This window comes from Polypterus senegalus, chromosome 13, assembly GCF_016835505.1.
Source record: "Polypterus senegalus isolate Bchr_013 chromosome 13, ASM1683550v1, whole genome shotgun sequence".
NCBI lineage: Eukaryota > Metazoa > Chordata > Cladistia > Polypteriformes > Polypteridae > Polypterus > Polypterus senegalus.
The window spans coordinates 20,108,432-20,123,667 of NC_053166.1; the positions used below are offsets into that span (position 1 = coordinate 20,108,432).

General features: G+C 42.0%; 1 protein-coding gene across 4 annotated transcripts in view; it reads left to right on the forward strand.

Moving 5' to 3' along the window:
- The window catches only part of LOC120542369 (toll-like receptor 2 type-2), a 44,270-nt gene that overhangs the window by 9,561 nt on the left and 19,473 nt on the right, over nt 1–15,236 (forward strand). Inside the window, exon 2 of one of the 4 annotated variants that reach the window (XM_039774773.1) lies at nt 11,029–13,472. The exons of 2 other annotated variants lie outside the window; for them this stretch is intronic. In XM_039774773.1, coding sequence (XP_039630707.1) covers nt 11,029–12,877 — 1,849 coding nt within the window. In that variant the 3' untranslated portion in view covers nt 12,878–13,472. Of the gene's footprint in view, nt 1–11,028; nt 13,473–15,236 lie in introns of those variants that run through there. One more of the 4 variants, XM_039774775.1, reaches the window with a different exon arrangement.

Genomic DNA, 15,236 nt, shown 5'->3' on the forward strand with positions numbered 1-15,236 from the left:
GCAAAATTAAGAGCTGATGATCAGTTTAAATGATTAGAATGTGCAAACTTGCAATATAAAAATTAAAACGTCTGCATATTTATATTGCTGGCTGCTTTTGTAATCATGTATTTTGTTTAAAACAGGAAACAATTGTCAGAAAGAGAAAAATATCATTGGTATATACAGTATTAGTGATTATATATTTCAGAACTTTATACACTATATAGTGTGTGCTTGGTGTGTGGGTGTGGGTGTGTTTGTGTGTGTCCTGCAGTGGGTTGGCACCCTGCCCAAGATTGGTTCCTGCCTTGTGCCCTGTGTTGGCCGGGATTGGCTCCAGTAGACCCCCGTGACCCTGTGTTTGGCTGGATGGATGGATTTTATATTAGTGTATCAAACAATCAGTCAATCAAAAAAACAGTCAATCAATCTTTATTTTAAATTGTGCCTTCTGGAGCAAGCATCAACTAGCTCTATAATATATATATATATATATATATATATATATATATATATATATATATATATATATACAGGTATATATATATATATATACTGTATATAAAGTAGGCAGTCATAATAGTAATAATCATAATCAAAATAAGGATATACAAAGAATCCATCCATTATCCAACCCGCTGTATCCTAACTGCAGAGTTACAGGGGTCTACTGGAGCCAATCCCAGCCAACACAGGGTGCAAGGCAGGAAACAAACCCGCCGCAGGGCACACACACCCACTCACCAACACAACAAGCACACACTCGGGACAGTTTAGAATCACCAGTGCACCTGACCTGCATGTCTTTGGACTGTGGGAGGAAACCCACGCAGACACAGGGAGAACATGCAAACTCCACGCAGGGAGGATCTGGGAAGTGAACTATTAAATTTCTATTGCTTCATTATTACGTGAGCAGCACATCATAACCCATTAGAATCTCCCTGTATATAACACTATATTTGAACTTTTTTTCAACTGCTTTTTCTTAGTCAGGGCCATGGGATGGTGGAGCCTCTCTTAACAGCAACAGGCAGGAGGCAACTTCAGTCAGGATGTGATATCATCAATAAGACTTTATTGTATACTAGACATTAAGCCTGTTAAAATAACGGGCGCTAGAACAGTAGTGCATAAACATTTGTATGAACAGTCTATATTAAATGGCGAGGGACCTTGTATGTGGCTGTAATATGTGTCACTGTATTGTGTGCCTTTAATTTTCTCTCTCAGTAATACTGGTTTGTATTTCTGTAAAATGCCTGTAATTTTGTCTGACAGTACTACAGTAGAACCTCGGCTCATGACCATAATTCGTTCCAAAACTCTGGTTGTAACCCGATTTGGTCGTGAACCAAAGTAATTTCCACCATAGGATTGTATGTAAATACAATTAATCTGCTGCAGACTGCATGAACTGTATGTCAATATATATTTTTTTAAGTTTTTAAGCACAAATATAGTTAACTATACCATAGAAAGCACAGCGTAATAGTAAACTAAATGTAAAAACATTGAATAACACTAAGAAAACCTTGAACAACTGAGAAAACTAACACTGCAAGAATTTGCGCTATAGCCTTATGACCTTATGACGCCTGTGTGTGTGTGTGTGCCTCTCTCGTGGGCCTGCGTGTGTGTGTCTCATGTTTGTGTGTGTGTGTATGTGTTTGTGTGTGTCTCTTAAGCTCTTAAGTCTCTAAGCCTCTGTGTCTGTGTGTGTGTCTGTCTGTCTCTCGCCTGTGTGTGTGTCTGTCTGTCTGTCGTGCGTGCCTGTGTGTGTGTGTCTCGCGTGTGCGTGTGTGTGTGACTCGTGTGTGTGTGTGTCTCATGTTTGTGTGTGACGCGCGCGCGCGCCTGTGTGTGTGTCTGTCTCTCTCTCTGCACGAGGAATGCACAGGAAGAGACTGATCACGTGCTGTGTGGCCCTGCGCATGCGCACTTCACCAGAAGGCACACACACACTGGACGCACACAAGGGTTTTATTAAAGAGGATGATGGGCAACATCTCAAGGCCACATTACGAAGTCAAAAGGCAATCCTGCAATAAAAGTTAAATCTAATCAGCGCCTCACACACGACTCGGGCAGAGCAGTGACACGCCGCCCACCAGATGCTAATTTTATAAAGTCATTTGGAGTCACTTTCACTGGTAATGCCAAGGCAGTGATGGCATCACCAAAGTTCCTGTAACAGAAAGCAGCTGTACGGGTAAATGTTTTATGCAAATATAACTTATGGCATTGCAGAGTGAGAGGAAACACAAGGCCGGAAATTGAGTTATGCAAGAAAACCTCAAATGTCTTTTTTTTATTATATTAATCATAGGAATTTTGCTGTCATATTTTTGCACCGTTAAAATGAAATCTTTGAACCTTGATGGTAAAGTCTAACATGTTAATAAAATGGGTGGGCATTAAAGTAACATGCTTTATGGTAACACAAAATCTGCAGGACATCCATCCATTTTGACACCTGTGTGGCTGTAGCATGGCATTGTTAGGAGAACTGCTATGGAAGCTTCATGGTTAGCTTTTTGGCTTGGTGACTGTCACTGTGTGTGGCGTTCTCCTCCTTCTTCCTGCATCCCACAGCTTCACTGTGGCGCAAATATGATTGAGTCCTGTGGCGGACTGGTGCCCAGTCTAGGGTTCATTTCTGCCTTGTTCCCCCATGACCCTAAATAGGATTAAGTGGGTTTGAGAACATTCTGTATGTACACACGCGGCGCACAAAGATTAAACAAACTGGGTATGATTATTCACCAAAACCACGCATTGTGGTCATCTAATGTCCCCAGTTTCATTATGATTGTCAGCATGTATGCAATTCACCTCAATTCGGTTCATTTTTGTATAGTGCTCTTCACTGACTGCAGGCATAGAGCACTGTAACAACTTAACAGGCAGATTAGAACATTAGAAAGATTTAGACGAGAACAAGCCATTAGGCCTATGCACTTAATTCTTCCAAAGCAACGTCAAGTCGAGTTTTGAAGGACCCTAAAATCCTACTGTCTACTTGGTCACTTATTCTATGTGTCTATGGCTCTCAGTGTGAATAAAAATGAAATTTACCCATGACAAGTTTTCAGCCGTGCTCTTATGTTCTTGTTGAACTCATTTAAAGTAACAACTGGGATCCACTGGACTAATTCCCTTCATAATTTTAAACCCTTCAGTCAGGTCTCCTCTTAATCTCCTTTTGCTTAAACTGTAAAGGCTCAGCTCTTTTAATCTTTCTTCATAACTCATCCCCTGTAGCCCTGGACTCAGCCTAGTCGCTCATCTCTGGACCTTTTCTAGTGCTGTTATGTCCTTTTTATGCTCAAAGACCAAAACTGCACCCTGGACTCCAGATGAGGCCTCACCAGTATGTTATAGAACTTCAGCAGAACCTCCTTGGGTTTGTACTCCACACATCAAGGCGCTATATAACTGAACATTCTGTTAGCCTTCTTAGTCTGGCAGTTAATAGTGTTGAGTCCACTATTAATCCTAAACCCTTCTCATAAGGTGACAACTTCACAAGCAGATGCAAATACAAACTTAACAAATTACTAATTACATAATGAGTACCCTGCGGTAAGCTGGCGCCCAACCCGAGGTTTGTTTCCTGCCTTGCTCCATGTGTTGGCTGGGATTGGCTCCAGCAGACCCCCGTGACCCTGTAGTTGGGATATAGCGATTTGGAAAATAGATGGATGGATGGGTAATGAATACCAATAAAAACACAGATTTGTTTAAAAAGACAAGACAACAAAACACTTTGAAAATGATTAACGTAAATGGAGACCAGCACTATCTCTCCATTAATTAATTGTTAACTATGGCCAGTTAACGTTGTGGAGAAATCTTCAGTAAAATGCAAGCAGAGTCTTCAGAAAGGCAGTCAGAATTTAAGACTTTATTGCACAGCATAGAAAACAATTGCAGAGCATATAAAGCCTGTCTTAGTTCATGAAACGAGCCGCGAGTGTCCAGAGAGCCCGAATATTTTACAATTCTTATCTCAAAATGCCCCCCTTCCAGACTTAGTTTCCCAACATCTACTGTATAGAGTTTCCCATGATGTTTTCCCCACTCAGCACCTTCACCCTAGGGTTGCCAGATTAGAAAATTAGAAATATGGGACACTCTTAAAATCTCTCTCTATATTACTATATATTTAAATTTATACATGCCCCCTACACCCCCAGACCAATATATTACATAAAAGTAGAGATATATTTATATCTTTAACAATCTCTGCAATAGTGTGTGGAGCCACAACATTATTTATTATTGCAACACATTTAGTCCTAGCACTTGAAAATTTGCTTGCAATTTTTTAACCAGGAAATACTGTTGGTAGTACAGTAATCCCTCCTCGATCGCGGGAGTTGCGTTCCAGACCCCCCAGCGATAGGTGAAAATCCGCGAAGTAGAAACCATATGTTTGTATAGTTATTTTTATATATTTTAAGCCCTTATAAACTCTCCCACACTGTTTATAAATATTCCCCGCACAGTTATACAGCATAATCCCGTTGTATTCTCTTAGATATTAGGTAAGATTCATTGAAATTATGTATGTAAACACACTGTTTATATACAGTAAAACCTAAATATTATTTTAAAGATATCGAGTGTCTCCGATATCACATATGTTACAGCCATTCCGATAGACAGGCCACCAGTAATAAATACGTACAATGCAACAAAAATAGTACAGTAAATGTGTGTACAGTGACACTAAACGTACGTACATGTACTAAGTACTGTAAGTAGAAAATTAATTATGGTTACTCACCAACAATGACACGATGACTTGTCCGATAACAATGAGTTTAATTTTACTGCACAACAAAGGAGAGCGTTACAGCCCTTCTAAAGAAGCCACTTCAGGCGACTGTGCAGCACCGCCGTTGTTGTTTATCCGGTAGTCTTCAATCCAAATCCCTAAAGCAGATTCCATCCACACTACTGCCTTATTACATCCACTTACAATTCGTTTTGCACCCTGTTTAAAAGGACACTGCGGCCGTAGATCTTATATTCCTTTCCTACTTTTTAAATTAAAAGAATCGTAGCCTCATTGATGCCATAATGGTGTCCTACAGCGGTGTAGCTTTTCCCTTCCTTCAACATATCTAAAACATTTACCTTTTCAGTAATCATTAACATCTTCCGTTGGCGCTTGGGCACGGCCCCTGAAGCAGTAGCAGGAGCAGATCGTTTTGGAGCCATAATGAAGGGCTTGACTATGCACAAAGATAAACAAAAGAGCACAAAAGTGAACTCTTTACACAGCGAAACACGTTGATGCTGAATGAGCGAGACGAGACTCCCTGGTTAACACCGCGGAATGGAATTCAGCGCTCCGTCGCTGAGCCATTCAGCATACAGGAACTTAACTGCGTGTTCTGATTGGTTAGCTTTGCAGCCATCCGCCAATAGCATCCCTTGTATGAAATCAACTGGGCAAAACAACTGAGGAAGCATGTACATGAAGTAAAAAGACCCAGAACCCGCGAAGCAGCGAAAAATCCACATTTTATATTTAGATATGCTTACATGTAATATCCGCGATAGAGTGAAGCCACGAAAGTCGAAGCGCGATATAGCGAGGGATTACTGTAGTATGTTCGTACAGTTATTTAAACTGAATGACTGATGATACAATACAATTTATTTTTGCATAGCCCAAAATCACACAAGAAGTGCCGCAATGGGCTTTAACAGGCCCTGCCTCTTGACAGCCCCCAGCCTTGACTCTCTAAGAAGACAAAGAAAAACTCCCAAAAAAACTCTTGTAGGGAAAAAATGGAAGAAACCTTAGGAAAGGCAGCTCAAAAGAGACCCCTTTCCAGTTAGGTTAGGCGTGAAGTGTGTGTCAAAAAGAAGGGGGTCAATACAATACAATACACAGAACAGAACAAATCCTCAATCTATACTAATAAAAGGCAAAGTTCTCACTGACTGACTCACTCACTCATTACTAATTCTCCAACTTCCCATGCAGGTAGAAGGCTGAAAGTTGGCAGGCTTATTCCTTACAGCTTACATACAAACTTTAAGCAGGTTTCATTTTGAAATTCTACACGTAACGGTCATAACGGTCGACAACGTCCCGCCATGTTGAACTTTCTTATTTATGGCCCCATCTTCTCAAAATTTGGTAGGCGGCTTCCCTGCGCTAACCGAAACCGATGTATGTACTTATTTCAATGGTATGACGCCACTGTCGGCCGCCATATTGAACTTTCCAACATCACTAATTTTCCAACTTCCCGTGTAGGTAGAAGGCTGACCCCATCTTCACGAAATTTGGTAGGTGGCTTCCCTGCGCTAACTGAAACCAATGTACATACTTATTTTGGTGGTATGATGCCACTGTCGGCTGCCATATTGAACTTTCCAACATCACTAATTCTCCAACTTCCCGTGAAGGTAGAAGGCTGAAATTTGGTACTTATTTCGGTGGTATGACGCCACTGTCGGCCGCAATATTGAACTTTTCAATGGTCTTTGTTACTTATGGGCCCATCTTCAAGAAATTTGGTACACGGGTTCCCAACGCTAACTGAATCCTACTTACGTACATATATACATTCATAGCCTGCAGCTCGGTCACTGTGTGAGGCGGCTTTGGGTCCCCCATCCCCACGCCTCCCACGTTGTTGGCTTCCTGCCTATATAAGGCCGTCCGTCGCTCCGGTCTCTACATTCCCTTCTTTGCTTCGTCATGGGATTCACGTCTACTTGCTGATAACTGCAACCTTTTTATTTAATCCATGGCTGTTCCACTGTTTTATTGTTCATTTATTACAATTATAGTTATTGTGTAGGTATTTTAGACTTACTTTACATTGTTCAGGTACCCATTTCCTTTATCATTCCAACCGTACCCCCATTAACATGTCTATCGAGGTGATCACCATCGATCAAAGAACTGTCACTTACCGAGTGGTTTCCATGCCCGGAGATACCACCTATGTTTTCCATTCTCTTTGTTACATATTGCACGGCCATATCAGGCTCACTCTTGATATCTGGAGGAACATTGTGTCTTATGTATTGATTGACTGGGACAGGTTCAAGGTGTGGACTGATGACGGTACAGGAGATAATTATACTACACAGGAGCACTAGAAGAGAATTGATCTCTGACTTCTCGGACCCCAATTTTGATGCATGTGATCTGGAGATAGAGATTGAAAATGAAAGTGAGTTACCAACATCAGCTGATTGGTCCCCAGCTGATCGTGGTCCTGAACACGTTCGTGTAGCTGATGTCCCTACAGCAGGGTTCACCTGGGAGGACCACCGCTTATGATGACAAGAGATACATTGCACTGCAACTGCCACCCACCTGCCCCGCGAAAACAGCCTGGCAGCTGGCCTGCCGCGCCCCCAAGGAATAGAGAATGAGTCTCCAATGGGAACAACCAGAGAACCATCGGGCTGAATACCGAAACCCCCCACATATTCTGAGGTTTTCACCTTGCCATTTCTTTCTTCTGTTTGCCTCTGCCATCTTCCTTGGCTTAGATAGCAGAGCTTTTTGCTTTGTTGCTTCCTTTGCCCCTTCCTTCTCTCAGTTAGCGGTTGTCCTTTAAATAAAGGTTTCCAGCTAAAGGGTCCCATTTGAGCAACATGACGTCTGCTCTAGGTAGTTGGAAATTCTACCAAGTGGGGTTCTCCAAAACTTGGCTCTCGACTGCTATGCCTGAATCGAGTTTCTGTAATACAGTGCCAGCAGCCAGAAGAAAGCACACCAGATTGTATTTCTGTGTAGCCTGGCTACAACTGTACCACCTAATAGCTCATGTGTGGAAAGTTTAGTGCTGCAGAAATGGCTGCCATTGCATCATCCAGGTGGGTGCTACACATTAGTGGTTAAAGTGGCTCCCCATTCACTATGAAAAGTGCTTTGAATAGTGAGAAAACTACTATATAAATGTAAATCTACTCTCTCGCTACATATAAAATCCTAAGCCTAAAAGTGCAACGATTTTGTGAGACGTTTCTATGTCATGTTTTTTGTCACATTTTAAATCAGACTTATTTTAAAAACCTCCATATATATATGCTTGGTATTGTTCTTTTCAGAATTTATCGAACTTTAATGTGATGTTGTTAGATTTTCAGATTCTTATTCCGTTTTTAAATTATAAACTGAAAAATATCAAGAACTCACATCCCGTGAGACGAGACTTTGTGCCAAAAGATTTAACCACACACCGGGGCCGGAAATAAAAGACAAAGAGTAGGACAGCTGCAGCACGCATGACGGCAGCAGCAGCAAGCCAGCAGCTGATCAAGCAAAGAGGAGGTAAAAAAACCAACTGTATTTGTTTCCCATTGTATCACCGTTTAAGAGGGGGTTTCGGAGGAGTGACCGTGTCTCCTTGGGGTGCGATCAGCCCCCCTTTTGACAACATGAGTGGCAGAGACTCGAAGTGGCTGGCACGTAGTGCAGGCCACGGAGGTTGCTGACTGAAGCGAGCAGTGAGTAAGCCCCCTAGTAGCAGTAATAATAATAATAATAATAAAATATTATTAACGGTTTCAAAGTTTTCACTTATTCATTTAACCATTAACATCAAGATCATCCACTCATTAAATGAATGTCCTGACACTTCGTGGTCCTTAAAGGTTACATAAAATTGTAAAAGACCTGCATAAAATCTCAATGTGGTGACATAAACATCAGTAGTAGTGATGAGCGAAACAGGCAAGGTTTGATTTCGCATGCAGTGTCACAAAGCTAACACTTTAAATTCATTTTGCAAGTGAATTGTGAAATGCACTAAAGACCTCTTTTTGGTGTTTTAATGTTTTTTTGTAGAAGGAAAGCAAGAACTACATCTTCATAAAGCCTTGTTCATATGTCCGTGTTTACTTGTGTTCTTTACTACATCTGCGCACCACACCGAATAAATCAATTCTTTGTATTCCTCTCCTTCACATCACGTCAATGAAGTGCAGTACATTTATTAAAAATGTGACATGGTGTGGGGCGGCACGGTGGCGCAGTGGGTAGCGCCGCTGCCTCGCAGTAAGGAGACTTGGGTTTGCTTCCCAGGCCTCCCTGTGTGGAGTTTGCCTGTTCTCCCCGTGTCTGTGTGGGTTTTCACTGGGTGCTCCGGTTTCCTCCCACAGTCCAAAGACATGCATTTTAGGTGCACTGGCGATCCTAAATTGTCCCTGGTGTGTGTGCGTGTGCCCTGTGTTGGGCTGGCACCCTGCTTGGGGTTTGTTCCTGCCTTGTACCCTGTGTTGACTGGGATTGGCTCCAGCAGACCCCCGTGACCCTCTAGTTAGGATATAGTGGGTTGGATAATAACTGACTGACATGGTGTGTATTTTCCAAACAAAGTCACACCAAAACATACCATTGTGCACACTTCTGTGTTTCTCCATGGGAAATGGAAACTCGCAGGTACCAAGTGCTTTTAGCAGCCTAGTTGAGGATAGAGGGCGTCTGAATCCACAGATTCCATGTTGTTAGAACATTAGAACATTAGAACAATCTAGACGAGAACAGGCCATTCAGCCCAACAAAGCTCGCCAGTCCTATCCACTTGTTTCCTCCAAGAAAACATCAAGTCGAGTTTTGAAAGTCCCTAACGTCTTACTGTCTACCACACTACTTGGTAGCTTATTCCAAGTGTCTATCGTTCTTTGTGTAAAGAAAAACTTCCTAATGTTTGTGCGAAATTTACCCTTAACAAGTTTCCAACTGTGTCCCCGTGTTCTTGATGAACTCATTTTAAAATACAAGTCTCGATCCACTGTACTAATTCCCTTCATAATTTTAAACACTTCAATCATGTCACCTCTTAATCTTCTTTTGCTTAAACTGTAAAGGCTCAGCTCTTTTAATCTTTCCTCATAATTCAACCCCTGTAGCCCTGGAATCAGCCTAGTCGCTCTTCTCTGGACCTTTTCTAGTGCTGTTATGTCCTTTTTGTAGCCTGGAGACGAAAACTGCACACAGTACTCTAGATGAGGCCTCACCAGTGCATTATAAAGGTTGAGCAGAACCTCCTGTGATTTGTACTCCACAGATCATGCTATATAACCTGACATTCTGTTAGCCTTCTTAATGGCTTCTGAACACTGTTGGGAAGTTGATAGCTTGGAGTCCACTATGACTCCTAAATCCTTATCATAAGGTGTACTCTCGATTTTCCGACCGCCCATTGTGTATTCAAACCTAATATTTTTACTTCCTATGTGTAATACTTTACATTTACTGACATTAAATTTCATTTGCCACGTATCTGCCCAAGCCTGTATGCTATCCAAGTCCTTCTGTAATGATATAACGGATTCCAAATTATCTGCTAATCCACCTATCTTGGTATCATCTGCAAACTTAACCAGCTTGTTACTTATATTCCTATCTAAATCATTTATATATATTAAAAATAGCAGTGGCCCTATCACTGACCCCTGTGGAGCACCACTCTTAACATCGGCCAGTTCTGATGAGGTTCCTCGCACCATCACCGTCTGCTTCCTGTGTCTGAGCCAATTCTGCACCCATCTAAAAACATCACCCTGAACTCCCACTTCTGTTAACTTGATGCCCAACCTTTCATGTGGCACCTTATCAAATGCTTTCTGAAAGTCCAGATAAATAATATCATAAGCTCCACTTTGATCGTATCCTTTTGTTGCCTCCTCATAGAATTCCAACATGTTAGTAAAACACGACCTCCCTCTTCTGACCCCATGCTGACTTTTCAGAATAACTCCTGTCCTTGTCATGTGTTGCTCAATCTTATCCTTAAAAATTCCTTCCATTAATTTTCCTGTGATGCTTGTTAAGCTTACTGGCCTATAGTTGCTTGGATCTGCCCTGTCACCCTTTTTATATAATGGGATGATATTTGCCATTTTCCAGTCCTTTGGAATCTCTCCAGTGCACAGTGACTTCCTAAAAATACGTGTCAAGGGTTTATATATGTACTCAATGTGTATGTACTTGTTGATCTGAGAGTATCTGAGAGTATTTGACATGTGAAATTTGCTTTGTTTACGGGGTTACTGCAGGTTTGTTTTCATCCCTCTTAGGATGCCGGATATGTGGATCTCAACTCTACCTTGGATGCTGTTCCTCTTGTATGGCTTCGGGATTCCTAGTGCTCACGGAAAATGTACTGTAAGCCAGAGCCATTGCACATGCACTGTGGACACCTTAAGAAACATAATCAACCTTTTACCTTGTTTTCAAGTGGAAGAGCTTGAATTACAAAATGGCTATTTGGGAAAAATCTCCATCTTTAATGAGTCACAGGATATCTTAGGCAATTCAGTGGAAGCTTCAAAAGTGATGAAACTTTTACACTTTCTTCCCCTGAGAAAAATCAGTTTTAGGCAAGTGGTTATCTCGGCAGATTTTTTAATCGTTTTGCTTCCTTTCTTGGCCCAAGGTAACATCGAGGAGTTGGCGTTCACACAGAGTAGACTGATTTTTAGTTCTCAGTCGATAGCTTTGCCTAATGTCCCTTTTAAGATCAAATCTGCAATCCTGGAAGATGTTATAGTGCCATCATCATTTTTAGCATCTGATCTCCTCACACTCCATGAATGGCTAATGAAACCGTTGACCAAAGTACTTCTGACAAAGACTCAGATTTCCCAACTTGAATGTAAATTCATCAGCTTACTACAGAACCTCGAAGAGGCTGACTTTTCAGAAAACCAGTTGGTGGACGATTTTCTTGATCTTGCCCAGTGCCCTGGAGCTTTAAAGACCATACACTCCCTTAGACTCAGCAGGAACAATTTCAAGTCTTACTACAACGTTTGCCGGACTTTACAATATCTTGGTAGTCTCGAAAACCTTGACTTGAGCTATAATGACTTTACTAGCCCTTCACGTCCATGTTCTTGGCAACAGGAGTTTCAAGTGTTTAATCTTTCACATGCCCACCTTGAGAATGCGACTAACTACCTCCCAAGTCACGTGGTCATCCTCGACCTCAGCAGCAATAACCTCCAAGTGTTCACTGTCGCTCCAGTGGGTCTCAGACAGCTCTACCTTTCCAGCAACCAACTCCTTCACCTCCCGACTCTGGAATCAATGCCCCTTTTAGAAGTTTTAGAAATTCGTGACAATAACATTAAAATATTTGATAAAAAAGTTTGGGCAGATTTACGACGGATAAAATCACTCAGTGTTGGAAAGAACCATTACCAGTGTGAGTGTTCCACAAAGGATGCCATTGAAGAATTGACTAAACTGTCTAGCCACTTGAAATACTGGCCAGAGGACTATGTCTGTGACTCCCCCCGTAGTAAACAAGGGGTGTCTTTGAATAACATCCATTTCACATTTGCCGACTGTAATGCAAAGTTGATTGCAGGCTTGATTGTTGCAGGGTGTATTTTGGTCGTGGCGGTCGCGGCTGGGCTTGTTTATCGAAGGTTTTCTAAACAGCGAGACTCCACAGAAGAGGCAACCACAAAAAAGTATGTGAAAGATGGCGGAATACCAAAGTATGACCTCTTCATTGCTCACTGCAACACAGATTCTGCATGGGTGACGAGCCACCTTACGCCGGCACTCAAACATTACAACAGTGGGCTGGATTTGTGCTATGGGGGCCCGGTGGAGACAGTTTGGGAAAGTCGCAGGACCCTCATTGTCGTTTCTTCTCATTACCTAAACACAGAATGGGTCAACTATGAGCTGGAGTTTTCCCAGTGCCAGGAATTTGAAAAGCTCAGCAACTCTGTCTTACTGGTTTTGTTAGAACCTTTCAGCAAGGAAGCCCTCCCTCAAAACTATCGCAGCCTACAGACCCTTATGTCAACAGGGACCTGTGTAGAGTGGCCAGATGACAAAACGCTGCAAACCGGCGTCATGGAGAGACTTCTTAAAGACTTGAAACTGTAATCAAAGAGAGTCATTTCACTTTCAGAAACGCAAAGCTAATCTCGAGGATTATGTAGACCTCATTCTTGCCAAACCTCCACTGCTGCATCTTTCTTCTGGTGCCCTCATGTAAATCTCTTTGAAGCACCTCCTATATCTACAGTGCCCATCATCCCACATTGACGTTATTTTCTGTGTTGGTCTTCGTTTTTTAATCTTTGGCCCATGTGGTTGCCATTCCCTACAGTGGAACACCATGCTGCCAGCCCCGTAAAAGCATTTCAAAAAATACAGAGGAGGGTGTTTGGCAGGCACTGCCGTTTATCTTTAAATCATTGCAATTTATTTTCTTTGTATTTTATATATTTTTTATATTTTTATTTTTATGACTAGAATGAATGCTAACAATTCTAAAACACACTTTTAATCACTGAAAATACATATTAATAATGAAAATGCTTTATTTAAATCGTATCTGATTCTTGTATATGATATTGAAATCATTGGTTAACCAAACTGTATTTTACTTTTGTACTTTTTTTAATGTATTTTGCCATGGGTCCTCCATGGGTCCCTTTTTTATGAAAGGCGAAATAAAGACTGCTATATAGTCACATATTGTAAGTTTTCATATACCGTATGCATTCCAGTAGTGAAGTTTCCCTTACGTCTACGTGTTTTTATTTCTGGGTATGCTGGCATTCCTTCCACAACCCAAAGCCATGCAGGTTAGGTATTTCAGTGACACTACGTCGGCCCTCTATCAATGGGTGCAGTTGACTGAAGTCTGCAGTGGACTGGTACTTCCAGCATGGTTGATTCCTGCTTTGCGCCCCATGCTGCTGGCATCAGTAGACCTCCAGTGACGGAGCTCTGTTGTTCCAGCCACAGGACCCAGTGATGTCATTCAGGGGCCTGTTGGTGGAGGTGCAAAAATGGATAGTCTTGGCAGAGTGCTACGTGTGTATGTAAAGGTGGATTTGGAGGCTTAGCATAAATAAATAAATAAATAAATAAATAAATAAATAAATGTAACTGTATTTTGCTAAAAAAAAGCCTAAAACCATTACTTCAGAAGAGTAATATCCATCCATTATCCAAACCGCTAAATCCTAACACAGGGTCATGGGGGTCTGCTGAAGCCAATCCCAGCAAGCACAGGGCACGGCAGGAACAAATCCCGGGCAGGGCGCCAGCCCACCGCAGAAGAAAAGTAATATTTCAATAACAAAACATAGTGTTGTTTTTGGGATACTTCTGTGTATTATCTTAGGATTAGTAGAACTCGCCATATTCGTTTTGGATTGGTCTACTCTCGCACCCTGCTATTAACAGACTTACAAAGAAAGACACACACACACACACACAGGCCCTATCCACTTAAACAGTGATTATGAGCCATGTTTGTACGGTTGTGGTTGCTCTGACAGCACAAAATAACGAAAGAGTGAAGCAGTGAAAAAATCCAACAAAACAAATCTCACTCCAAAGCAAAACTGATCCCAGGAAACCGGAAGGTTTTAAATGCAAAATGACAGCAATAAGCCTCAAAAAGCTTAAAGTATGTCTCACCAAAGGGAGAACCATGAAAACTCAGGCTAGAAAAGAGATAAGTTCTGCACTGGATTGGTGCTTCCTGCATGGCTGATTGCTGGTTTGCATCCAGTGCTGCCAGGATCAACAAAATTTGGTTGCAGACCTCTAGAGGCAGACCACTCTGTTGTTGCTCCAGAACACCCCGTGTGTGTCTTAGTCTTTTTGGTCAGTCAGTCAGTCATTTCCAACCTGCTATAGCCTAACTACAGGGTGACGGGGTCTGCTGGAGCCAATCCCAGCCAGCACAGGGCGCAAGGCAGGAAAAAACCCTGGGCAGGGTGCCAGCCCACTACAGGGCACATAAACACACATTCACACACCAAGGACAATTTAGGATCGCCAATGCATCTAACCTGCATGTCTTTGGACAGTGGGAGGAAACAGGAGCACTCGGAGGAAACCCACGCAGACACGGGGAGAACATGCAAACTCCACACAGGGAGTACCTGGGAAGCAAACCCAGGTCTCCTAACTGCGAGGCAGCAGCTCTACCACTGCGCCACCCTAGTCTTTTTGGTATCCGTTACAATATATTTCACATGAGTTAGATATGAGCTGATTAAATGGACAAATCAGTTTATTTATGTGTGACATCCATGGTCACATATGTGTATCTACTAAGCCAGGGGTGGGCAATGTCAGTCCTGGAGGGCCGCAGTGGCTGCACGTTTTTGTTCCAACCCAGTTTCTTAATGAGAAGTCAATTATTGCTGATGAAGCCCTTATTGCTTAAGTGACATCTTGATGCTTCATTTTAGTGGTCTCGCTTGTTAAGGTTACTCCA